The following is a 27,674-nucleotide window of genomic DNA, read 5'->3' as shown; positions in this document are numbered from 1 at the left end:
TCGGTATATTATAGAGGTATCCAGTATGCATAGGACAGTGTCATCCTAGGGCAAGGCCTCTGTCAAGCACTACCTGACTTCTGTAGTGTAAGGGGGGCCACCACATGGTGAACGGAACCTCCATATGCTTGGACTCCGCCAAGAGTAGGCTGCCTGGCTACATGTTCAGAATGACCACCTCTCAACATCTGAAATATAACTTTGCTCTTTGCTCACCACAGGCTTCGGTTCCATGAAAGAGCTAATTGCATAAAAACTACCTGGGAGTAGAAAAACACTCTGGCAAAGGTTGAAAAGTGTGGTTAAAGACTGGTGAGCCATTTTACTGTGGTTGAACTGTTCCTGACTGGGAATTTGAAGCAATGCTGAGCCAGACCGATTCAAGGAGGGTTTTATTGATCTTCTTTTACTTTTTAATGGGGAAGACTTGAGCTTCTTAGGCTAAAGGTAAAGACACAATGAGAATCAGCAGTTAAAGATTCAGGAAAGAGAGGCCATAATGAATGGAGGAAACTGACCCTAAAAGGTTTTGTGAATTTATCGCATCTTTTTAGAAAGAGGAATTTAGAAATTCTTTTAAATTTCCAAGTTAAAACAGTTCCACAGTGTCTTAAATATTAATCACATACTACAAAGTGCTGACTTTCCCGGGTCCATTTCAGTTATCTTTTAACTCACTCCAAAACAACAATAGTCAACAAAGATGCCACTGGAGAAGGGAATCTTAAGTTAGAAAAACAGCTATGTCATCTGAGGTTTTTATCAAAAAAGTTTCTAAGTTAACAAGCCTATTTGTAACAAATTGAGAAGGGACTAAGATAAAGAGGATAGTAAATAAATATGGAGATGCTGAGAAGAAACCAGGTTAAAGGGCACAGCAAGAACTCTATAGCCGCTGTTGTAAAGTGTATTCATATTTACACAAACATTCCAAGAGAACACTAACTTTTAAATAGCACATCTCAATATTTCATTCTTCTTGTCCCCTTCTTACTGTAGCATGTTTTCTGCATTATCTTCCCTAAGTAATATCCCTGAAGCCACTAGATGGCCACAGTACATCCACCGAAGTCTGATCAAAGCACCAGCAGTGTTGATTTAGCATGGTAAAGCCTCCATTTCCTTACCTACGAAATGGAGATAATAATAGTACTCTAGTTTATAGCACAGTTATGAGAGGTAGTTGAGGAAGCATATAAATACCTACTAAATGGTAGACGGCATGTATTATTATGGATATGAATGTTACAGGAGGTTTGCCATGTGTTTTCTTCACAAAAAGGACAAATAAGAGTCAGATAAGAGTGAAAACACAATTTGTGTGTTTCTATCAAGAACAAAAAGCTCTGCGGCAGCATAAAAGAATTTGAGAGATATAGAAAAAAGGGGGGCAGATGTACAATGAAGAAGAAAAGCCAAATTTGAGGGAGGTGTTAGGCAGAGCCTCTGGGGGAAGGGAGAGAGGGAGGGAGGGGAGAAAATTAAGCCTAAAGATTTTAAAGACAAGCAGTGTTTAGTGCAGAAATTAGAATTGTCTCTTAGTTGATTTACAAGTCTAAAACTGAAGAAATAGTAACTTTGAAAATTAAAGGAGCTAGTATTTTTGTGGTTGTCATTAATAAACAGTATAATGTGGTATGGTAACCTGGAGTTGTATTTTAAAACAAGATTTTAATATCCTGTTATATTTGAAACTGATAAGGCATTTTGGGTGCATAGGGATAGGGCAAGGGATTTATAAACATGTCTAGAAAAAGCATACTTGAGATAAATGGACATAAAGTGAGAATAAAATTGCTGTCTAGTAATTTCACTGTAAATTCATCTTAAACAAGGATTGAATCAAGAGTGGAATATATGTATATACAGAGAAACACACACATACATATGTCTGCTTATCTATCTAATCTGGTATCCTTTTTGAATTTACTTGGAGAAAAAGCTACAAAACAGAAAAGCAGTTCTTGATTGGCATGTGAAAAAGCCACTTTTTCAAAATCCCCTTCCCCTTATTTAGTTCTAATTTTATAAATGAAGTTTCAGGCACAGTAAATAATATAGTTCTATCATGCTATTTTTAATATATAGCACAGTAGCTGGTACAAATATACAATAAATATTTTTAATGATACTGTAGAAAAGTCAGCTTTTTTGAATTCTGACTACCGTTTCTTGGCTTTGTGACCTAGAGTGTATGATGTGGTGTGAGCACTCTGTGCTTTAATGTCTTCGTTTGTAAAATGGGTGTCATTAAAATGTCTACCCCATAGGATTGTTGTGAGAATTAAATTAGTTAATTCATGTTCTGAGTACTTGGCATGTAGTAAGCACACAGTAAAGCACCAATTAAGTGTTCACTGCCTTAGACTTCAAGGGTTAGCATTCAAGGAGTCCTAGGAGCTGGCTTCATTCAGGAAAAGGTTGTGACTTAAACATGTATTAATATATTTGACAAGGAAAAAAAAGTCTTGCCTACAAGATTATTTGGGTTGTACTGGGACAACCCATCCAACCCAACCTTCCAGATCTTAAATGGTAAGGCATACAACCAGCAATCCTGGTGCCCACAGTTCTGTCTCTGGCCCAGACTAAGAACTCCCTCTGGCTTTATCTTACCTTGTCATGAATGGACATAATGCCGACCAAAGTAGCCTCCCAGGCTCTTGCAGAAAAGCTTCAGTCTTCTTTATGCATACTTCACTGTCCTTACTAGGACTGAAGAGTGTTGAATTCTGGTGTGAAGGGGCCTAGCTGACAGGATCCCTAGCAGCCCACACTCCCAGGCAGCCCACGAAAGTGGGTGTTTTCTCTAGGAGACTCTGTCAAAAGGTATGTGGTTCACACAGTCAGGCTCATTGTTAAGTCACTGGTTGGGTGTTGAATGTTACTGTCCTACCAGTGTACCCCAGTGCCTAGCCCGGGACAACGCATAATAAGTACTAGTAGAACGGAACTGAAATGAATTGAGAGCCTGCCCTCATCCCTAGTCAATCCCCAGAAATCTTATAGATCAGCCATTATCATCCTGATTCTTATCTCCAGTTGCTTACAAACCTCCTTAATCTGACCCAACTCCCATTCCCTACCACCCTTCAAACCTTTTCACTCTACCCTTTGGACTTTCTGATCTATAACCTGTAAACTTCCCCTATATCTTCAACTTCTTTCTGAATGTCTTGTCCACTTCCCTGTACAAGCCGAAGTCTTGCTCTCCTAAACTTCTTCAGTATGTCTCTCAGATAGAGGCCATTTGTTCTTCACCGCCAGAGGAGGTGGGTTCGGCATTCCTCTTGATCCCTACCGCTGCTTCCAAACCATTTATCGTTCTTTCAAAAACTCCACCTCCTTTGAAGTTCTTGCCATGCAGTTGTACCACCCTGTATCAGTGTCCCCAACAGGACAGAGATGGCATACTCATGTTAGGTAAATTTGGGATGATTTAATAAAGGGACTACTAACAAAGGTGGATGAGATAGGAAAGGCACAGGGATAGTGTAGTAACTCAGGGCTAGTAACAGTAGAACCGTTACCACCCCTAGCCTGAAGGAACAAGGAACAGGAGTCTCGGGACCCAGAAAGAGAGAGATGTGTAGAGAAGGCCACATTGAAGAGCAGACACCTGCAGTTCAGGAACACAGACTCCATCCCTCAGATCTGCTGAGAGTCCCCTTTGGCCAAACTCAACCAGAACCAGAAAGCAAGGAAACCTGTTGATTTAATCCATAGGTTTCCATTCCCATGGCACTAAGTGGGGTGGAGAAGCATGGACCTGAGGGACAAATGGAAGATACCCAGTTTGTACTCAATGCCCTTTGTGGCTGCTGTCATCTTTCAACCTCTTACTCTTTGAAAACTTGAGCTCATTATTTTCCTTTCCGCCCCTTCATAACTTCAGCATCCATGTGGGCATTTCCATCATGATCTTTCTTCATTCATTCCTAGAGTTACACTCTAAATACTACCAGTAATAACACAAAATTGACTTCAAGAATCCTACTCACTGACCACCACTTATCTCTATAATTGAGTGACTAGTTTTTTCATTGCAATTTTTCAATCTTCTTTAGGCCTTCAATCCACTGACCTTACACACTTCCACTATTCATCAGTTCTCCCACCTCTACTCTCCTGTCTTCACTTTCCACTATGTCCAGAAGCAGTTCCGTGGACCTCACTCCCTTAAAAGGAACCTTCTCTCTCTAACGAATTCCCGTCAAAAAATCTAACTCTGATTAAAGCCAATTATCTGCCTTTTCCACTGGGGGAAAAAGACATAACATTCCACTAACTGGTTTCTCTCTATATTTATCACGAGCTTCAAATGGGCATTCCAGTCTACTTAGAAATCCTACGCTGATCCTGGTGCATATGCCAATACACCAGATGAATTATTTCATACCTTCTTTCTTCTCGAACCTCTCATACTCTACGCACAGTCCCCACACACTCATGTATTCACCAGCAATTCTACAGACCTCCCAGGATCTGCATCCATAACCCTGCCTTTCATCCTCTTACCATGGAATAAGGGTCCCTCCTCCTATCAAAGCCCAATCCCTCCACTTGTGCCCTAGATTCCAACCCTTTTCATTTTTTGAAGAAATTTGTTACTGTTCTTATTCCTCTTCTCTCCTGCTCCAATTTTCCTCTACTGAGAATCATTTTTAACATTAGACAAATATGTCTAGTGACTCCTATCTTAAAAATTCTCCTCCTTTTCCCATCCAATTTATCTATTCTCCTTTGAAAAACCTGAAATGATTGTCTGCAGAGACTGCTTTTCTTCATTTCCTGTTCTCTCTTCTGCCCATTTCCATCTGCCTTCCACGACCACCATTCCACAGAAATTCTGCTTTTGTTTAGATCCCCAGTGACATATTTGTTCCCAAGTCATCTGATCCAACCTATGCGCCGCATGTGGCATAGTTGACTACACTCTCATTCTTGAATCATTTTCCTCTCTTGGTTTTTGTGGACACTACTCTTTCCTGATTTTCCTCCTATCTCCCTGGCTTTTCCTTCTCCATCTTCTTTGCTGGCTCTGTCCCCTTTACTAGACCTTTAAATGTTAATCACCCCAGGCTCTTCTCTCTCCTGAGCTGTCCAATACAGTAGCCACTAGCTACTGTCTAAACTTAAAATAATTTAAATAAAATTAAAACTCAGTTCCTCAGTCTCACTAGCCATGTTTCAAGGGCTCTGTAGCCCTGTGTGGAGAGTGGAAAACACGAACATAAAACATTTCCATCAGTGCAGAAAGTTCTATTGGACAGGACTGACCTAAACTCCCTCTCTAGATGATCTCACCCAGTCCTATGGCTTTAAATGTCATCTACATGCTGAGTTCTAAATTTATACTTCTAGGTCTGACCCAAGCTTCATGTTTGTACATGAAACTCCCTATCTGACAATAACCACTTGGATGTCTAACAGGCTATTCAAACTAACATCCACAACAGAACACATCATTTTCATCCTCTCCTCCCCTTTCTCTATCCACAAAAGCTTGTTTCTCCTCCTGTCTATTCTTAGCAAATGAAGCCATCCAACCAGTTTTGAAGCCAAAAATCTAGGAACCATCTTGATTCCCAGTATCTAATCCATCTATGAATCTTATTGACTTTATCCATAAAATACATCTCAAATTTGCCACCACCTCCTCTAATGTTCTTGTCTGGTTGACTGTCCTACTCATACGAGATCCCCTGTACTTACATCTAGCACATAGCAGGCACTTATTAATATGTTGAATAAATTAACAAGTACAAACCTACAGAATAGAGCAAAATAATCCACACTTAAAAAATATTCAAGAATAATAGATATTTGCCATAGAAACTTTAGGAGATTTACAAAGATAATAAAAATTACTTTCCAAACTTTACTTATGATTAGTTATGGCTCAAAACCATTATTCATTTTGTCAATTAATACATTTTTCATGCTTTTCACACAACTATAATTTACCCCCATGCATGTTTACCTGCATTGTCAGTACAACTTACCTCCCAAAGAGAAATTTTAGTTGCTTCTTCCTGCTCAGCCTTCCTTGCTTTTCCAGATTAATGCTATACAGGTTCTTGATCTCTTGATTATATGTTCCATGCCTGACAGAGCCCAGGACTCAGCTCACCCGGTAGCCATTTATTTTGTTCAAGAGTTCCCAACTTTGTTCCTGTCCCTGCCTGCCACCTAACTCCTCCCTACAGTCCTCATTTCCCTTTCCAGAACACTCAACAGTTTGACCCTAGCCTTAATCTAAATTAATCACCCGTAACTGCAAACGTTTGCTACTCCACCCTCTTTGATTCTCTGCATTTACTGGCAGCCTCTAAATGTTTGGTCACTCCACTCATTCCAGCTGCAAGCCAAGTCTGGTAAAACTGATTTTTATTAAAGATACAAGTAGTTACAGTAGTGAGGGGATAGGGCACGAGGGGCTGCAAGTGTCTTCTGGGGCCTGGAGCCGAGTAATTTTCAACATGCCCAACATTTGTTTTGCCTGTGCCAGTTTACAAAGCCTCAGACATCTCTCCACAGCAATCCAAGCGCTATTATTTGCCTACATCCTTTTGTTGACAGGATGAGGACCCTGAATTCAATTTTTTTGTACTAAGGTATCTTTTACTGGCAAACACTTTCAATAATTGTAAGCACGTGCGAATGGAACATTTCGGAAGGAAGAGAGGGAGGGAAACAAAGGAAGAAAAAAAAAGCGATGTATGCCAAGGGCCTCAGGTGGAATTCACAAAGCTGATAGCGCTGGAACATCTACTAACTTGGGAGGTCTAAGACCTCTAGGGCGCACGGCTGGCCTGACCTCATCGCCGATGTTAGTGTAACTTCTCCAGTGCTTAACTTCCGGAATTCCAGCTTCCGTTTGGGCAGGAGTCCTGGGGAATCCAAATGCCTCGGAGGCGGGACTTCCGCCTCTGGCCCTCAATCCCGCCCAGCGCAAACTAGCAAGACATTGGACTCGCCGGGTTTGAGTCTCCTCAGCGCCCGTAGTTCCTGAACTTTGACCGATCCTCAGTGCCGGAGCCGTGGGCTAGCACGCATGCGTTGTTCCTTTGAATGGAGAGCGCCGTTATTCTGGCAGCGGTGGCAGGAGCGGCTGCAGTGCTCCTAGCACTACGGCTGTGGATCGTGCTTCATTCCCGGGTCGTTGTGCCCCGGGAATCTCTCAGTCTCATGGTGGTGGCCGGGTCTGGTAAGTATCAGGGCGGTGACTGTCGGGCTGGGGTTGGACACTACAAACCCCAGAGTACACCGTGACGGTGTTCTCTGGTCTCCTTAGCGTTTTTGCAGCATTGCATGCTGAGGTTTGTAGTTTCTCTGCGTTACCGGAACCGGCCAGCCCGGCCAGCCCGGCCAGCCCAGCCAGGCAAAATGCTGGTTGTCTGACGCTTCCCTGGTCAAGTCTTTAATAACAAATGAGTAACTTGCCCTTATCTGTAGTTAACCTTCTATGCAGCGTATATTTTTCTGACAAATTATTAGTGAACAAAGAGGTCGCAGAAGTCTTTTCATGCTAACATGCAATTTCTTTGACTAAAAATTACTATTTTGCGTTATTAATCTAGACAGTTTATATTTAGTTTAGGAATCATGAATTCCATGTGATAAATGAGGCAAGGTGAATTGCCATATTTGTAAATATATATATATATATATAAATATATATATACACACACACACATATATATATATATATATATATATATATATATATATATAATCCACGAGGATAAAAATTATCTCCTAAGTGTAGGACAGCCCACACTTGAGGGAGGAAATTGTGTCAGAGGAAGAACAGCAAGCTGTCCTATCACGTAATACCATCTAAACAGAGTCCACCAGCTATACAGGTTCTCACAATTTTAAGTGGTAGTTCTGACAGAGGTATACATTATATGCTGTGTAAATTTAGAAATGCCAGGAGATTGCATCAAGATACAATAATTATAGTATGAACAAATCTTCTAAAATTATGTTCCAGTATAATTTATTACTTTATTCACCTAACATATTCTGAGCCATAGGAGAGGCCAGACACTAAACTGTTCTCTGGAAATAACAAAGCTGACTAATTTTATTTGCCATGGACTGCTGACTTTGTCCCAAGCAGTGTGACAGGTGCAAGTATACAGCAGTGAATGAAATGGAGACTAGAAAAACTAACAAAAAACCAAATGGACATTTGCCACAATGAGATAAGAAATAAACTGCATACTATGACGTGAGGAGAGGGAGTTGTGTTTTAGACAGAATTGTCAGGGAAAGCCTCACTGGGAAGATGACATATCCAACAGCAAGGAGGCCAGAGGGCTGGAGCTGACCGAGTAATGGGGAGAGAAGCAGGTGAGGTCCAAGGGTAACAGATTAAGGGGTCACATTATAAGAAGCCTTTTATTCCATGTGAGAAGGGAAACCACTGGATGTTTTTGAGCAAAGGTCAGTAATTTGATCAGCACTTTTTAATAGGATCATACTCGATGCTGTGTTGAAACCAGACTGAAGTAGACACTTGAATAGACAAGTGGACTGTGGGGAACAGACCAGGAAGCTGTGGTCATAATCTGTGGAAAGTGATGCGCCTTGGAACAGAGTGGTAGCAAAGGAGGTGGTGAGAAGTGATTTGATTTTGGATATTTAAAAAATAGAACAAATTTTGTTCCAAAAGAATAAATCTTAATAAAAGAGTAAAATGGAAGATAAAACCCATCATTTTAATAACAATTCAGTAGCAAGTTTAAATTTTCAAGGAATGTGTTCAGTGATGGTTTCCATTAAAAAAAAAAAGACTGTTAAAGCAGGTTTAATGAATTTTTAATTGCACTGGAAAATGTTGTGAATATTAGGTTTTATCCTTAATTGTTCCAGCTGTGAAAACAAGTACCTACTTTGCAAACCACCACACTTTTTCAAGGCTAAAAACAAAAATACTAAAATGAGTATAAATCAGATGTGTAAATTCCTTGCCCTGTATAAGAACACGGGTGACAAGTTAAAAAGTATGATTCTAATTCTTGAAACTCACACTTACTCTATGCTGATTTTATTCCTCTGTCTAATTCCTTCTGCAATCTAGAGAGTAATCCTTCCCTTTGTACTATAAGAAAATATATGTGTTGAGAGAAATCACATACTTCATTTGTTTGATTATCCTTCTATTCACTCTATCACTATTGAAAGCTCTTTCTTAAAAACATAAGAGAAGCGAGGAGAGCGGGAAGAGCTCTGTAGGTCGGGAGAACAGTGATTAGAGGCAAGGAAAAGGTAACAAGATGAATATAGAGAATGTTAAGGACAGCAACCTGGCTGAGGCTGAGAGATTGTGAAATGAAACTAAATAGATATGATAGAGCTAGTTGGTAAGGAATGTGATTGTTTTGCTTCAGTGGCATATAGTTAATGTGATAGGTAGATGTCCTTTTGGGTTTTTGTTCCTTGAAGGAAACTTCAGTGAACACAGTTGATTTTTTTCAATTCATGGTTTTGAAATTAAACTGAAAATTTTGCAGATTTTACCATTTCAAAAAGCATACAGTTGTTTGGTGAAGAAGATAAGTATTTGAGGACCTGTCGTGTGCTGAGACCTCTATTCGGAGCTGGGGTTGCGAAAGCTGTGGTGAACAGCAGTCTTCCTTAGGAAGACCTGAACCCTGTGGGTCAGTGCTCATGCCTCCCTGACATTTCTCTTCAACCTATTTTCCTGACCTTATTTTGCCCTCATCTTTCTTCCCAGTAGTCCCATCATCCCTTGAACATGCATTTCAGATCTTGCCATCACTTGTCCAAATAATCCCACCTCTGCCCAATGGCCTCCCTAGTCCTGTCTATCCATTAGTTTCATCTTTAAGTCATCTCAGCTGTTATCAGGGATCTCCACTATTCTTATGGCATTGATTTTTCATAACCATTTGTTTCCCTCCACTACCTTCCATTTACATTTTTCTTACTGTCTTGCATTGCTCTTTATATGTCTATTTGTGTCTTGCCCCTCTCCCACTAGGCTTCTTGATAACAGGAGCTGTCTCACATTTCTTTGTACCTTCCTCGGCACCTACTGCTAGTGCTGGTTTTATTTGTATACATTTGTTAGCCTCTTCCTCATATAAAAGTAGTATTTATACAAGGGCATACATTATTGTTTCCAGCTGTTCCTTCTGTCTTTTGAGAAATACACAAAACATAACAGTATAAGATAGTCAAATAGGACAGGGGTCTCCAACTCCGAGGCCATGAACCACTACGGGTCCGTGGCCTGTTAGGAACCAGGCCACACAGCAATAGGTGAGCGGCAGGCGAGTGAGCAAAGTTTCATCTGTATTTGCAGCCGCTTCTCAGCACTAGCATCACCACCTCAGGCATTAGATTCCTATAGGAGCACCCGTCTCTGGTGCCAAAAAGGTTAGGGACTGCTAGAATGGGATACATCCATTACAGATTTCTTAATCTAAGGCCTTCCAATATTTTTTTTTCAGGTGGACATACCACCGAGATCCTGAGGCTGCTTGAGTACTTGTCCAATGCTTACTCTCCCAGACATTACGTCATTGCTGACACTGATGAAATGAGTGCCCAGAAAATAAGTTCTTTTGAACTAGATCGAGCTGATAGAGACCCCAGTACCAGGGTAAGTGATAATTTCTGTTTCCAAGAAAGTTATAAGTTGTGTATTGAGTTTATCACTGGAAAAAATCCATGACACTTCAGTGCCCTGCCCACACAAGGCAGTCAGATGTTTACTACTGATGAAATATATTTCTTTTACTATCAAAACATAAGAATTTCTTTAAATCTTCACATACAAGGGATTGTTTAATTTTTTATATTTTCCTTTGTTCTTTTTTTTTTTACTATTAAGTTTATTGGGGTCACATTGGTTAATGCAATTATATAATTTTCAGGTGTACATTATAATTTGGAATCTGTATATTCTATGGTGTGTTTACCAAAGTCCAGTCTCCTTCAGCTACCATATATTTGATCCCCTTTACCCACTTCACCCTACCCCGTACCCCCTATATTTGATTCCCTTTACCCTGTCTACCTCCCTCTCCTCCCCCAACCCCTACCCTCTGGTAACCACTAGTCCATTGTCCATGTCCATGAGTCTCTGTTTGTCCTGTTCATTTATTGCTTTTAGGTTTATATCCCAAGATAAGTGATACCATGTGATTTTCAACTGTTTCTGTCTGGCTTATTTTGCTTAGCATGATTATCTTGAAGTCCATCCATGTTGTCGCAAATGGCAGTATCTCATCTCTTCTTATGGCTGAGTAATATTCCATTGTATATATGTACCACAGCTTCTTTATCCAGTTATCTATTGTAGGACACTTCGCTTGCTTCCATGTCCTGGCCACTGTGAATAATGCTTCCATGAACATCGATGTGCAAATATCTTTATGGATATGAGTTGTCAAGTCTTTGGGATAAATACCCAGTAGAGGGATTGCTGGATCATATGGTAGATCAATTCTTAGTTTTTTGAGGAACCTCCATACTGTTTTCCATAGTGGCTGTACCAATGTGCAGTTCCACCAGCAGTGTTTGAGGGTTCCTTTTTCTCCACATCCTCTCCAACATTTGTTATTACTTGTCCTATTGATTACAGCTATTCTAACAGGTGTGAGATGGTATCATTGTGGCTTTGATTTGCATTTCCCTAGTAGCTAGCGATGTTGAGCATCTTTTCATACATGTGTTGGCCATTTGTATGTCCTCTAGGGAGAAGTGTCTGTTCAGGTCCTCTGCCCATTTTTTGATTGGATCGTTTGTTTTTTTGTTCTTATTGAGTCGTATGAGTTCTTTGTATATTTTGGATATTAGGCCCTTATTGGAGGTGTTGCTTGCAAATATATTTTCCCATTTACATGATTGTCTCTTTACCTTGTTGACGGTTTCTTTCACTGGGCAGAAGCTTTTTAGTTTGATGTAGTCCCATTCTTTTATTTTAGCTTTTACTTGCCTCTGAGATCAAATTCATAAAACCCTCTTTAAGTCTTAGGTCCTTGAGTTTAGTTCCTATGTTTTCTTCTAAGCATTTTATTGTTTCAAGTTCATATTTTCAGGTTCTTAATCCATTTTGAGTTAATTTTGGTATGTGGTGATAGACAACAATCTAATTTCATTCTTTCTCAGGTGGCTTTCCAGTTTTCCCAGCACTATTTATTGAAGAGGCTTTCCTTTCTCTACTGTATGTTTTTGGCTTTTTTGTCGAAATTATTTGCCCATATAAACATGGATTTAATCCTGGACTTTCAATTCTGTTCCGCTGGTCCCTGTGTCTGTTTTTCTGCCAATACCATGCCATTTTGATTACTGTTGCTTTGTAGTGTAATTTGAAGTTGGTCAGAGTGATACCTCCAACCTCATTCTTTTCTGTCAGGATGCCTTTTGGCAATTTGAGATCTTTTGTGCTTCCATACAAATCTGATGATTTTTTGTTCTATTTCTTTAAAAAATGCCGATGGGATTTTGATGGAGATTGCATTAAATCTGTATAATGCTTTAGGTAATAAGGTTATTTTAACTATATCGATTCTTCCAATCCAAGAACACGGACTATCTTTTCAATTCTTTGTATCTTCTTCGATTTTTAATAGGGTCTTGTGTTTTCATTATATAGATCCTTCAAATGTTTTGTTAGATTATTGCTAAGTATTTTATTCTTTTTCTTGCAATTGCCAAAGGAATTATTTTTTCCACTTCTTTTTCTGACACATCATTATTAAGTACACTATGGATTTTTGAACACTGATTTTATATCCAGAAACTTTACTGCATTTGGTTATTGTTTCTAGTAGTGTTCTAGTGGTGTCTTTAGGGTTTTATGTATAGAGAATCATGTTATCTGCACATAGTGACAGTTTGACTTCTTCATTTCCCATTTGGATGCCTTTTATACCTTTCTCTTGCCTGATTACACTCGCCAGGACCTCCAATGTTATATTGAATAACAGTGGCAACAGTGGACAGCCTTGTCTTGTTCCTGATCTTAGAGAGAAGGTTTTTAGTTTTTCACCATGAAGTATAATGTTGGCTAAGGGTTTGTCATATATGGCCTTTATTATGTTAAGGTACTTTCCTTCTATACCGATTTTGTTAAGTGTTTTGATTATAAATGGATGCTGTATCTTGTCGAAGGCTTTTTCTACATCTATTGATATGATCATATGATTCTTATTTTTTAATTTGTTTATGTGGTGTATCATGTAAATCGATTTGCATATGTTGAACCATCCCTCTGCCCCTGGGATGAAGCCCACCTGATCATGTGTATAATCTTTTTAATATGTTGCTGTATTTGGTTCACTAGTATCTTATTTAGGATTTTTGCAGCTGTGTTCATGAGAGATATTGGTCTGTAGTTTTCTTGTGTTATCTTTACCAGGTTTTGGCATCAGGGTAATACTGGCCTCTTAAAATGAGTTGGGAAGTATTGCCTCCTCTTTGCTTTTTTTGGAAGAGTTTGATGAAAATAGGTATTAAATCTTCTTTGAATATTTGGTAGAATTCACTGGTGAAGCCATCTGGTCCTGGACTTTTACTTTTTGGTAGGTTTTTGATGATTGTTACAATTTCCATACTGCTGATCATTCTGTTTAGATTTTCCAGATCTTCTTGATTCAGACTAGGAAGGTTGTATCTTTCTAAGTACTTGTCCATTTCTTCTAGGTTATTAAATTTGGTGTTATATACTTTTTTCTTGGTATTCTTGTATGATCCTTTGTATTTCTGTAGTGTCTGTCATAGTTTCTCCTCTTTCACTCCTGATTTTGTTTATTTGTGTCCTTTCTCTTTAATGAGTCTAGCCAGGGATTTGTCAAGTTTATTAACCTTCTCAAAGGACCAGCTCTTTGTTGCATTTATTTTTTCCATTTTTTGTTTTGTTTTCATTTTCATTTAATTCTGCTCTAAAATTGATTATTTCTTTCCTACTGCTGATTTTAGGCTTCATTTATTCTTCCTTTTCTAGTTTTTAAAGATGAAGCATTAGGTTGTTTATTTGGGCTCAATCTTGTTTTTTGAGGTACTCCTGTAATGATATGAACTTTCCTTTTATTACCGCTTTTGCCATGTCTCAAAAGTTTCAATGTGTTGTACTACTGTTATTATTCATTTCTATGTATCTCTTGATCTCTCTTTTTATTTCTTCTCTGACTCAGTCATTCTTTCATAGCATGTTGTTTAATCTCTATGTATTTGTGGTTCTTCCTGCTCTCTTTTTACAGTTGATCTCTAGTTTCAAAGCATTATGATGAGAGAATATGGTTGGTATGATTTCAACCCTCTTATGTTTGTTGAGGCTATCTCTGTGTCCCATTATGTGGTCGATTCTTGAGAATATTCCATGTGTACTAGAGAAAAATGTATAAGCAGCTGTTTGGGGATAGAAGGCTCTGTATATGTCAATTATGTCCAATTGGTCTAATGTGTCATTTAAGGATGTTATTTCCTTATTGATTTTCTGTTTGGATGATCTGTTCATATCTGGCAGTATTTAGGGGTATTTAGGTCTCCTACTATGATAGTGTTCTGGTCTGTTTCTCCCTTTAGTTCTGTTAGTAATTGCTTTATATATTTCAGGGCTCCCTGATTGGGAGCATAGATATTAATAAGTGTTATGTCTTCTTGATGCATGATTCTCTTTATCATTATGAAGTGTCCCTTGGTATCTTTCTTTATCGTTTTGATTTTAAAGTCTATTTCATCCAATATTAGTACCACTAGTCCTGCTTTTGTCAGAATGCCATTTGCTGGAAATATCGTTTTTCACCCTTTTACCTTGAGTCTATATTTGTCTTTGGAGCTGAGATGTGTCTCCTGGAGGCAGCATATGGTTGGGTTTTTTTTTCATCCATTCTGCAACTCCGTGCCTTTTTATTGGTGAGTTCAGTCCATTTATATTTAGGGTGATTATTGAAATATGAAGTTTTCCTATAGCCATTTTATCTTTTGCTTTCTGGTAGCTCAGTGTTTTCATTGCTTACTTGTCCTCATGTTTCTATTTTTTTATTTTGGATGGCTTTTGTAGATTTTCCCTCTGGTTCTTCTTGTTTTATGTTATATAATTCCATTCTGAGTGTTTGGTGTGTGATTACCATTACAAATATGAAAAGGATAGTTATATATATACATATATAGTTATATATATATATATATATATAGTTATATATATAACTATATATATATATATAACTATCCTATATATATATATATAACTATATATATATAACTATCCTTTTATATATATATATTTATTTTATATTTTATATTTATATATATATACAGTTGTCCCTTTTCTTCTGCGTATGCCTTAACTCGATTCCCCTTTGCGAATTTGGATCTTTGAATCCTCCTCTTTTCAGTCATTATTATCTCAATTTGTCCCTATGTATGCTGAACGTTCATTACTATTTTGCTATAGCAATTCTCTTCTTATTATTTAAGCTTATAATGCCTTGTTCTTAGTAAGGATTGCACTCCTCCTCTTATGTTTGGCTGATAGTCATGTTACTCCTAATTATATTTTTGTGGGTTTTTTTGTCATTTTGTTTTAGGTGAGCTTAACCCTTTCAGTATTTCCTGTAGTGTAGGCCTCATAGTGGAGAATTCTCTCTGGAAAGGTCTTAATTTCTCCTTCATATCTAGAAGGAGAGCTTAGCTGGATACATTATTCTAGGCTGGTAGTTCCTTTCACTTAATAGTTAAAATATTTGATTCCATTCCTTTCTGGCTTGTAAGGTTTGCTCTAAGAAATCCGATGATAATCTAAAGCATTTTCCTTTATATGTTACCGTTTTTTCTCTCTGGCCACCTTGAGAATTCTATCTTTGTCGCTGATTTTTGGTAACTTTAATATAATGTGTCTTGGAGAAGGCCTTTTTGGGTTGAGATCATTGGGTATTCTGTTGACTTCTTGAATTCCAAGCTCCAGCTCATTCCTTAGATTTGGGAAATTCTCATCCACTATTTGTCTGAAAATGCTTTCTAGACCCTGCTCCTTTTCCTCTCCTTTGATAATGCCCATTATTCTAATGTTTCCTCTCCTGAAATTATCAGTTAGTTCTTGTGTTTCTCTTTAATTATTTTTCATTCTTTGGTTTCTCTCTTCTTCCTCTGATTTATTCCTAGATTTCTGTCTTTGATATCATTGATCCTTTCCTCCATTTGGTCAACTCTATTTCCCAAACTTGCTATTTCATTTTTCAGCTCTTGCAATATCATGTGTTTTTTATCTCCAGAAGTTCTATTTGGTTGTTTTTGTTGGTTTCAATTTCTTTGCTAAAAAGCTCATTCTGCTGAATGTTTTTTCAATTCCTGGAATTGTTGATGTGAATTATTTTGGATCTCATTGAGTTTTTCAGAAGTACCATCCTGAATTCTCTGTCATTTAAATTGCATATTTCTATGTCTGTAAGCTTATTTTCTGGAGATTTTTCTCTTTCTTTCTGCTCTGCCTTGTCACCTTGGTTGTTCATGGTGTTTAATGGACTATTTCTCCGCTTGGGCATTAATGGAAGTATATTCTACTGTTTTTCCAGAAAGAAGATTTATTATATAAAGGCCTCTCTTTAGCCTGTTGCACAGAAGGCGCTTTTCTTTTGGTTTTCAGTAGGTGGTGTCTAAGCCTCTTGGATCCCTGCTTTATATAAAGCCTAAATAATGCCTTTTTTAATTTCTTGTAGATATTTAATCACGCTCGCTACCCTCAGTTTCAGTCCCTGTCATTGTCAGCAACAGTGTTTGCTCAGATTCCCCTGGGGCTTCGTGGTGATTGGTCTCGGAGGGTATGGGGGAGGAGACCTCTGGGTTGAGGGTTGGGGGCTGCGACTCAGCTCAGTTTTGTAACTGCAGCCGGTAAAAATCAACTGTTTCTCTGCGGTCCTGTCTTGCTTCTCTGCTTTCTGCCCTGATGACTGGGCCCTGCTGCTGCAGGCTGCATGGAAGTCACAGCACTTCCAGGCATGGCTGTTCAGGGAAGTCACCGCACCTTTCCCCTCCCTCTCCTCCTGCAGGGAGCTCCAGAGCCTGGGAGAGGTAGCTTCAGTCTGGGCAGCCTTTGCTCAGATTCCCCAGGGGCTCTGCAGTGTCCAGTCTTGGAGAGTATGGGGAAGGGGCCCTCTGGGTTGGGAGTTGAGGGCTGCAGCTCAGCCTCAGTTTTGCAACCGCAGCCGGTAAATATCAACTTTTTCTGCTGTCCCACTTCTCTGCCTTCAGCCCTGATGACTGGGCCCTGCTGCTGGCTGGCCATGGGGAGCTCACAGCTTTCCCAGGCAGGGCTGTCCAGGGAACTCACCGCACCTTCTCCCCTCTCCCTCCTCCTGCAGGGAGCTCCAGCTGCTGGGAGAGGCAGCTTCTTTGTTTCTCCCAATCTACTGCCCAACTGGGGTTCTGCTCTGTGGTAGCTCTTATGCGTAGATCCCACGCTTAGACGTGCTGGTGTGTGGTTTGGGTGTTTTTTGTTGAGTTTTAGATGTTCAGCTTATTGTTGTTTCAAGGGGAGAGATCTGAGGAAGTCTTTCACTCCACCATGTTTCCCAGAATCCCTCTTTTATTCTTTAAATAGTGGAAATTATTTTTTAGTTAATTCCAACTGTGAAAACATGCATAAAGCATCCAGTTATGTGCCTTTGGCTCTTTAAGTTCTTTATCAGTGTATTACATTTATTGATAATTTGATTTATCTATAACTACCTCCTATTCAAATCGTATTCGTATGTTTTTAAAATTACTTCTCTGTCCTTGCTTGCTGACTTCATTTCAGCATTTTAGTTAGACTTTGGAGTAAAAGAAAAAAGTGAAACTATGTCTTTTTCAAGAGCTGCTCTTTATGTAGCTTGTCTTCATCCATCCTTCTCTCTGGTACGTGCCCCACCGTGGGGATGCAACAGGTCGTTCAGTGACCTAGCGACCTAGCTCAGGCCACTCAAAGTGTTTCTCTGGGCTTTTTGGGCTTGGGGAACTAGGAATGAAGGCAGTCTTTCTTCAGGGGCAAACTCCGTAAAAGATAAAACTTGAGAGTTTCTGGTAGTCATATTTTCATGTGGTGGATAAAGACAGACTGCAGATAGAGAAAAGAATGAAGTTAATACACAGGAAGAATAAAATAAGAAACCATTTGGTAAGTCTTGCTTTCAGTGACTGCAGAGATCCAACCACATTTGTGTGGGTACTGGCTTGGCGATTCTTATCTTTCTTGGAAAGCAGGATTCACTACATAGCCCCTCTCCACTACCCTGCCCCACTTTCCTCCTCCTGCTCCTTCTAACCGTTTGAAGCTTGTTTTAGTTGAGTCGTGATCACTTGTAAACATGATCCCCGACTAAAACACAATTGAAATGTATTCTTGAAGAGGCCATGTCAGACAGGATCAGAATCTGCTTCTGTTATTCAGCCAGAGCAAAATGCATGGTATTTTTTCTATGTAGAAGATAAGCTAAATACTTCATTTCTGTTTCAGGAATCAATACTGTATTAGTTTCCTAGGGCTCCTGTAACAAAGCACTGCAAACTAGATAGCTTAAGACAACGGAAATTTATTTTCTCACAGTCCTGGAGAGCAGAAGTGTGATATCAAGGTGTCAGCAGGGCCATGCTCTCTCTGAAGACTCTAGGGGAGAATTCTCCCTTGCCTCTTCTTAGCTTCTGACAGTTGAAGGTAGTCCTTGGCCTTCCTTGGGTTGTAGCAGCATCGTTCTAATCTCTGCCTCTATGGTCACAGAGCCGTTCTTGTGTCTGTCTTCACCTGCTCTTCTCGTAAGGACACCAGTTGTTGGATTTCAGGCCCACCTGACTTGGCCACATCTACAAGACCCTATGTCCAAACAAGGCCACGTTCATAGGCTCCAGGTGGCCACAGGTTTTTGGAGGACACTATTCATTCATGTGTGCCAGTAATTGATCCTTCCAGTAATGTGTGAGACAGATAATAGTATCTTCATTTTATAAATGAGAAAACTGAGGCTTAGAGGTGTAAATAATCAGCCATGGCCCTACCAAATATATGGCACTTACCTAAACGTGTTTTCTCCAAAGGCTGTGCTTTTTCTGCACAGGCCTCTCTGCCTCTTTTGTGCATTCTTTTCCAAGTCAAAAAATTAAGTGAAAAGAGAATACTTTAGGAATCCTTATCCAAGACATCAGAAACTAAAAATCTCTTATCTTAGAGCGTGTATTAGAATTGGTGGAAAATTTGGAGAACATGATGATTTTTCACACAAGGGATATAAATTGTATTGTAATTTAGCTGTGATATAAAGGTCAGATAATTACAAAATTTTTATTGTTTCCAACATAACAAACAGACGTCTTCGTTTTGGTTCAATAATTAGTCTGCAATTGTATCCAATTTGAAGGCTCCAGTTTTAATTCAGCATACATACTATTTCCCTCCTAGTCCATGTGTATTGTTTATTTGCTGAATTACTTCATGGTTGAGTGAAACATCTGGACGATTGTTATGTAGTGTGGATCAGTGCCACTTTGGAACCCAGTAAGTTGGGTTTGATTCACTTTAATGAGAAAGGCAAAGATTTGGGGCTTTTTAAGTGCCATTTTTTTTTCTTATTATCCAAGTGGCACCACAGTGTAGGTCAAGCATCTCTGTTTTACTTCCTTCTTCCATTAGTTAATTTACTGCTGGGGCAATGCCACTCCTGTTAGAGAAATAAAAACTCTACCCTGTTCCTGAAAGGTTGTCTCCTCATGAATGTGAAGGTGGTAAGAGTTCCTGCAGAGATGCAGAGGAGAGCCACTGAGGGTAGTAGTATGAACATGCTCGTTTTCCTTTCTGCTGGCCACCCCAGTGTGCCACAGTTCGGAGAGAGGAGGCATGGTGGAGAGACACCTTCCCACCATGCCTTGCTAAAAGGTGGACTCCACTTAGTCCTGTTTCTACACTCCAGCTTAGGGAAGCTGTACCTACAGCCCCTCGACAGCTTATCCACTGTACTTTCCATGGAGCTCACAACACTGGGGAGAGAGGGTCTTACTGAAGAAATCAGTAGTGATCAATACATTTGCTAGCAGAGCCCTTATCATCCACAAATACAAACAATCTAGATCTGCTCTGTCTAGTACAGCAGCCACCAGTATTGGCCCAGCAGCATTTATCAAATGCTCGTTACATCAGGTTTCTTCTTTGTTAGCTGGTTCATTTGTCTATCTCTGAGCTAATATCAAGCTCCCTTAGTCTTACTCCTCAGAAGTGTCATAATTCTTTCTTTTTCATTTGGGTTTTTGAATTAGCTTTGACAGGTTCACAAAGAACCCTGTTGTAATTTTATTTTAATTAAATTAAATCAATACATCAGTTTGAGGAGAACCTACACCTATATGTGCTGTACTGTATGCACGTTATATCTTCTTCCATCTTTATATTTTTACTTTTTGGTGTGTCATTGAGTTTTAGGTGTGTCTTTTATAAATGACGTACAGCATGATTTTTTAAATTTAGAACCATAAATCATTATCTTTTAACTAGCATGTTTGGTTCATGTACATTTATTGTGGTTACTAATGTATTAGATTTATTTTTACTATTTTATTTGATTCTATTTACCATATTTTTTCCTTTGAATTTTTTTTTCTCTTTTCTGTCTTCTTTTTGGATTAATTGAGCCTTCTTTATCCTACCTTTTTTCCTTTTCTTGGAATTAAAATTATTCTGTTTTCTTAGACATTATCCTTAAATTGTTAACATGGATACTTAACTTAAAATCAAAAACTTAATATCTCCATCTTCCTACTGAAAAATGAGGTTTTAGAATGTTCTTAACTGTGATCACCACTTTCCATCTTATATATTATTGTTCAATATTTGGGTTCTACCTTGTTTTTATACCATCTGAATTACTTATTACTACTATGGTTTTATATAGTCAGTGCTTATTTAGATTTACATAACGTTTTTTTGCTTACCCTCATTACTCCTTCCTTTTGAATTCAATGTCTTTCTTTCAGAAGTATATCTTTTATTAGTTATTTCATGGAAGGTTTATAAGTGATTTATTCTTTCCCTGATTTGTTTGCTGGCAGATATGTGTTGATTTTACCCTTCCTGTGATTGTATTCTGCATATTTTTTCTGTTTTTTAAAAACAATTTTTTATTTTTCAATTATAGTTGACCTACAATATTATGTTAGTTTCAGTGTAAAATATGGTGATTAAGTATTTATGTAACTTTCGAAATGATCACCCTGATAAATCTAGCACCCATATGACACCATACATAGTTACTACATTATTATTGACTATATTTGCTATGCTATGCTTGACAACCTCATGACTCTTTTGTACTTCTTAATCCCTTCACCTTTTTCACCCATCCCCTCAACCCCCTTTCCATCTAGCAACCATCAAAATGCTCTCTGTATCTATAAGTTTGTTTCCATTTTGTTTGTTCGTTTATTTTGTTCTATAGATTCTATGTGTAAGCGAAATCATATGGCATTTGTCTTTCTCTGTCTGACTCCACTCAGCACAATACCCTCTAGGTCCATCCATGTTGTTGCAGATGGCAAGATTTAATTCTTTTTTTTTTTTTTTTATGGCTGAGTAATATTCCCTTGTATATGTATACCATCTCTTCTTTATCCATTCATCCATTAATGGACACCCAGGTTGCATTCATATGTTGGCTATTGTAAATAATGCTGCAATGAACATATGGATTCACATGTCCCTTTAAACTAACGTTTTGGGTTTCTTCAGGTAAGTGCCCAGAGGTGGGAACACTGGGTCTTTCTTTGTCTCTTATAGCCTTTGTTTTAAAGTCTGTTTCATGTGGTAAAAGTATTACTATCAACTTTTTATTTTGTTTCCATTTTCAGGAAATATCTTTTTCCAAACCTTTACTTTCAGTCTCTGTGTGTCTTTTGATCTGAAGTGAGTTTCTTGTAGGCATCATCTGCAAGGGTTTTTTGGTTTTTTGTTTTTTTTTTTGTCCGTTTAACCACTCTGTCTTTTGATTGGAGCATTTAATCCATTTACATTTAAAGCAATTATTGATAGATATGTAATTACTGCTTTTTATTATTCATGTTTTTGAACTTTTTTTCTTTTTCTTATATAAGTCCCTCTAACATTTCTTGTAATACTGGTTTGGCGGTTATGAACTCCTTTAGTTTTTTCTTGTCTGGGAATGTCTTTATCTGTACTTTAATTCTAAATGATTGCTTTGCTGAGTAGAAGGATCTTGGCTGTAGGGTTTTCATTTTTATCAGTTTGAATATTTCATGCCAATCCCTTCTGGCCTGCAAGTTTCTGTTGAGAAATCAGCTACCAGTCTTTTGGGAGCACCCCGGTAGGTAACTAACTGCTTTTCTCTTGCTGCTTTTTAAGATTTTATCTTTATCTTTAACCTTTGGCATTTTAATGATGATGTGTCTGGATGTGGGCCTGATGTGGGTCTGTGCCTGGCATTTTGTGAAATAGTAGGGAGGTCAGTGTGGCCAAAGCAAAGTAAGCGAGGGAGAACTGAGTAGGTTATAAGGCCATAGAGGTCAAGGTAAGGATGTTGGGGTCAGATTTTTTAAGGCCTTGTGGTCCATTCTCAGTCTCAGATTCTTTTCTCTATAGGTGAAATGGGGAGCCATTGGGAAGTTTTAGATGGAGGAGTGATGTGATCTGACTTATATTTTAACGGGATCATTTTGGCTGCTGAATAAACTAAAAGGGAAAAGGGCAGAAGCAAGTAAAGGAGTTTGGAGGCTGTTGCCATTACTCAAATGAAAGACCAGTGTGGCATGGACCAGGATGGCAATGGGGAATTTAGTCGGATTCTGGGAAGTAGTCAGATTCAGGTAGAACTAAAAGGATTTACTGGCAAATAAGATGTGGGTGTGGGGAGAAGATGAGGAATGGAGGACGATGTCCAGATTTTTGGCCTGAGCTACCAGAAAAATGGAGTTGTCATTTATTTACATGGGGAAGATTACATGAGGGATCAGGAGAGTCAGTGTGGGATGTCTGTAAACCTACAAGTTAAGATGTTGACTGTGTGTCGTTGGATCTGTGAATCTGAAGTTAAAGAGGAAAGTCTGGTCTGGGATATAAATTTTGGAGTCATCTGTGTTTACACTTAAAATAAGAAACTAGATGAGATCACCCAGGGGTTGAGTACAGTTAAAAAATAAAAGAGGACTAAGAACTGAGCTCCAAAGCATTCTAACTTTCCAGTATAGGGGAGCTGTTGTTGTGGGAACATCAGCTGCCAGCCTCTCCTTCTGAACCTGCAGGGATAATCAAACCCCAGCCCTAAATTGCTGGCATGTCTTCCTCCCCAGACCTCAGTGTCACAGGCTATCTGCTCCCTTTTCATTTTCTTCTTGCTTCTAGCAAGTAGGGATTTCCCTTCTTCCAAGTTCAGAAAAAATATTTTGTTATATTTCTTACAGTACTTTAATTTGTTTATGGAAGGTGAGTTTTCAGTTTGGTTTATGTCACCTACCAAAACCAAACTCAAATTCATATTCTAGTGAAAGTCAGAGTTTTCATGTATCGTCTGTGTAGATGCTTATTCTGGACTATTTGTATAAATAGCCTCCCACCCTATCCACACAATTTTCCTCACTTTTTCTTTTCTGATGTAACTGTACCAACAGTAATTTTCTAGCTATAGATAATACTCCTGTGGTTAAGGGCTTTGCCTCTCTTTATGGTTTAATTTTTTTAGACTTCTTAAGTGAACCAGGAAATCTGTACCATTTTAGAGCATTAACAGTAATGGCATTCTGTACCTGGGCAAGGAGGTGTCTTGTCCATATCACTCGGAGCACTTGAAGAATAAAAGTACACTGATTCACACCTGGTTCTGATGAGAAGCCCAAACCCACATTGTCAACACAAGGCTATTCTTCTAGAAATCAGAAATACTAATTACCAGTTGTGAATTGCTTTGAGCAGACCCACGTAACATAGAAACTTTCTTTTGTTTGGTTTATAACATCTCTATATGGAATTATTCAGTAAATTTCTAAATGTTTTTTGCTACTTTGTAGAAAAAATATTTAGATGCTGGTATTTACCCATTTATGCTAGATGTAAATATACAGCAGGTTTTAAGCTAAATTTTATATTAATAATGTAATATTAATAATGTAGTAGAGATGACCTACTTTTGTTGCAGAAACTCCATTAAAATTACTCCGGATTCCTAAGATTCAGTGTAATCTTTTAATGGTGTTTAAAATTTTCAGCTATGTAATTCACTTTATCAGCACACGAGAATGAAAAGAAATCATTATTCCTGTGTAATTTTAAACTCTTACTGTTAGCCGATGTTTTTCTGAGTAGTTTCACTAGCTCCTTAAGAGAAACAGGCTTCCCTTGGGAGAAACATCTCAACCTCGAATAAAGCAAGTGAGATTAGAGAAGTAAGTAGCAAAAACCTAAACAAAAAACAAACAAAACAACAAAAACGAATGTTTAGCTGTGAAATTACTTATATGAAAAAATATCTTGAAAAACCTTCTAAAGGAAATGTAATTTCCCTTGGGATTAGTTCTAAAGTAAAGAGTAGCTAAAGTAATATCTTTCAGAAAATTGAACAGTAACCTCTCTAAAGAAAACCGATTACCAGAGCTATATTATGTGATGGTAAGTGAAAAATCAAACCAGAGCTTTTTTCCTGGAGAGCAGCAGTCCTCTCATTGCCTGTGTTCCAGCAGGAACGTCCCCCTGCGAGACCTGGAAGGAAATGAGACTCAGGGCAGTGCTCTGTGGGTATTGGGTCATCCTTTCACTTGCTACCCAGTCTCAGCCTTATCTGTTAACCACCTCCCTTGACGATCATTACTCCTTATAACTCCTCTTACAGCACAGGTCAGCACCTTTAGATCATATCACTAAAGTAAAAAGCTCAATGATGCTCAAGTAAAACATTTTTTATATTGCATGTAAGCATTAAAGAATGGGCTTGCTTCATATGTACAGCAATAGAAGTTGCTGAAAACAGATTTGAAGGGTCAAAAATTTCTTTACGAAAATTTCTTCACCACTACTCTATAATATTTTACCAAGGAAGATTGTTTATTTATTCAAAAAATACTAAATGAGTACCAATTCTGTAGAAGATACTTTGTTTATGTGGATATTTCAGCAAATCTTTATCGAATATGCCCCAGGATTAACTGTGACAGGATTGTAAGTACCTATATTTGTTTCTTTACTCTTTTCTTTCCATTTTTTTGTTGTTCTTTAATTTAAAAACTTTGAATAGTAAAGAAGTATACAAACTACAAAGTGGGAGTTCCCTATCACCACCCCAATCCCACTCCCTCGAGGTAAACATTATATCTACTTGAGTTATTTGCTGCTGCTATAACTTTTTCCCTCCTGTTATACATGTACCTGAAATATTATGAATTATGTGCACATACATACACATCACTATGTAAGCTGGGGGACAGGATATGGCTAGTTTATAAATCTCATCGAACTTTGTTGTTACCAGCTTTTTTCATTTAACTATACCTGATAGCTTCCCGTGTTGGTACATTATAGGTCTGCCCTATACCTTTAATAATTACATAGTAGTCTATAGTATTGATGTACCATTTCCCTATTGCCCTTTTCAGTTTTTCACTGAATACCACAGTAAACATTTCTGTACTTATACACATTCTTATAACTTTACGATAAGTATAAATGTAACTTTGATTAGAAAAAAAAGTTAAAAACCAAAAAGCCCAGGAGGAGGAAAAATATGGCGTAGATGATAGAGGCTCTGTGACCAAATCAAAGTTGTGATGGAAACAAGGAGCAGCAGCAAGGAAAAATCGCCTTGGATCTAGATGAACAAGCCGTACAATTAGAAAGAAATCCAAGAAATCACCCTGCAACGCCAGAAGGTAGGATGGGGCAAGGACGCGGGGCTGCTGGGTCTCCAGAGGCTGAGTGAGATGGAGGCTGCGGCAGCAGCAGACGCCTCTTAAAGGGACCGCATCTGCAAGCGGATTTTCACAGTGACAGACCTGCTTGCTCTGAGCACCTGTACCGGTTTGGCTGTCGCTGGAGGCACCAGGGACTTACAGGGAGACATTGTCAGATTGAGGGCTGAGGAGAGACCCACTCTGTATGCAAGTGCTGGCAATATCCGTTGTTCCCTGTTGAGTCCTCCCCCATACCAGTGCACGGACACAGTGCCGCCATAGCCGTTATGTCATCAAGCTGGATAACAGAGGTCGCTCTGCCCAGAGGATTCCCTGAAACCCCGCCTATCCCAACTCGGGCCCCACCCAAGCCACATCCAGGTATATCCTCAGCGAGTCAGGTGTTCCTTGCTGAGCAGCACCAAGATTCACACTGGTGGCAGCTGGCTTCGGTTTCTGATGTGGCCTTTTGAGGCACTTATAAGCACAGCGTCTGTGGATTGCTTGCTGAAGGTGGTCTCGAAGAGGCAGAGGCTTGAGCTAAATTTGGCCTGCAGCTGAATCCCTCTCAGGACTGTGCCACTGGACACCTACTTCACAAATCCACACCAATAAGACTGGGAGACTTAGGAGCTTTTCTTACTACATAGAAACACACACGGAAAGACAGCCAAAATGGGAAGACTAAGAACAGAAACCATATGAGAGAAGAGAACAGAGATCCAGATATAATGGAGTCAAGTAATCTAACAGATGCAGAGTTCAGAACACTGGTTATAAAGATACTCAATGAACTTTTGAGAAGTGTAGATAAATTCAACAAAGAGATAAAAAAAACATAAAAATGGAAATGGAAATTATAAAAGGGAACCAGTCTGAAATAAAGAACACAGTAACTGAGATGAGAAGTATATTGAATAAACAAAGTGAATAAAGAAAAGGATCAAATGCCCTACCTAGAGGACAGTAAAGCCAAAGACACACAATCAGAATCGCAAGAGATAAGATGCTAAGACTATAAAAATAATTTAAGGAAGATATGGGACAGTATTAAGGGTCCAAATATCCATTTGATTAGCGTAACTGAAGAAAATCAAGATCTTGAACAGCTAGCTGTTTGAAGAAATAATGATGGAAAACTTCCCTAACCTGGTGAAGGAAGTGGACATAAAAACCTGGAAGCTCAGAGAATTCCAAAAATCAGGGATCCAAAGAGGCCCACACCAAGACACATAATTAAAATGCCAAAAGTTAAATACAAAGAAAGAATATTAAAAGCAGCAAGAGAAAAACAGATAATTACTTATAAGGGAACACTCATAAGAGTGGCAGCTGATTTCTCAAAAGAAACTATGCAGGACAGAAAGGCTTGGGAAAAAATATTCAACAGGATGAAGACCCAGGATCTACAACCAAGAATAATTTATCCAGCAAAACTATTATTTAAAGTTGCAGGACAGATAAAGAGCTTCCTAGACAAAAATTCTTCAAGAAGAAAAAACACGTATCAAAAAACAGGAATAAAGAATGCTAACAACTACATTCCTATCAATAAGTACCTCAAATGGAAAAGAATTAAGTCCTCCAACCAAAAGATAGAGTGGCTGAAAGGATAAGAAAACAAGACCCCTACATATGAAAAGGAAGGGGATGGAAAAAGATATTACTTCAATGGACCTAGAAGGTATTTAAATCAGACTAGAAAAAAATAAACACTATGCGATTTCACTTATATGCAGAATCTAAGGAATAAAAAGAACAAACGAATCAAAAACAGACTCACAAAT

The 27,674-nt window shown here is 38.6% G+C and overlaps 2 protein-coding genes across 4 annotated transcripts in view; one reads left to right on the top strand and one right to left on the bottom strand.

Moving 5' to 3' along the window:
* The window catches only part of TLCD4 (TLC domain containing 4), an 84,024-nt gene extending 77,169 nt beyond the window's left edge, over nucleotides 1-6,855 (bottom strand). Inside the window, exon 1 of the mRNA XM_039869528.1 lies at nucleotides 6,006-6,855. The gene's annotated coding sequence lies outside the window, so the exon portion shown is untranslated. The remainder of the gene's footprint in view (nucleotides 1-6,005) is intronic.
* A 98-nt stretch (nucleotides 6,856-6,953) lies between these two features.
* Nucleotides 6,954-27,674, top strand: part of ALG14 (ALG14 UDP-N-acetylglucosaminyltransferase subunit) — an 83,315-nt gene continuing 62,594 nt past the window's right edge. The window contains exons 1-2 of one of the 3 annotated variants that reach the window (XM_039869524.1): nucleotides 6,954-7,210; nucleotides 10,488-10,639. In XM_039869524.1, the coding sequence (XP_039725458.1) occupies nucleotides 7,075-7,210; nucleotides 10,488-10,639 (288 nt within the window). In that variant the 5' untranslated portion in view covers nucleotides 6,954-7,074. The remainder of the gene's footprint in view (nucleotides 7,211-10,487; nucleotides 10,640-27,674) is intronic. The other 2 variants (XM_039869525.1, XM_039869526.1) reach the window with 2 other exon arrangements.

Source organism: Pteropus medius, unplaced genomic scaffold, assembly GCF_902729225.1.
Source record: "Pteropus medius unplaced genomic scaffold, Ma_sr-lr_union100, whole genome shotgun sequence".
Taxonomy (NCBI): Eukaryota; Metazoa; Chordata; class Mammalia; order Chiroptera; family Pteropodidae; genus Pteropus; species Pteropus medius.
The sequence above is the reverse complement of the archived record's forward strand: the minus strand, read 5'-3'. Positions and strand labels throughout refer to the sequence as shown.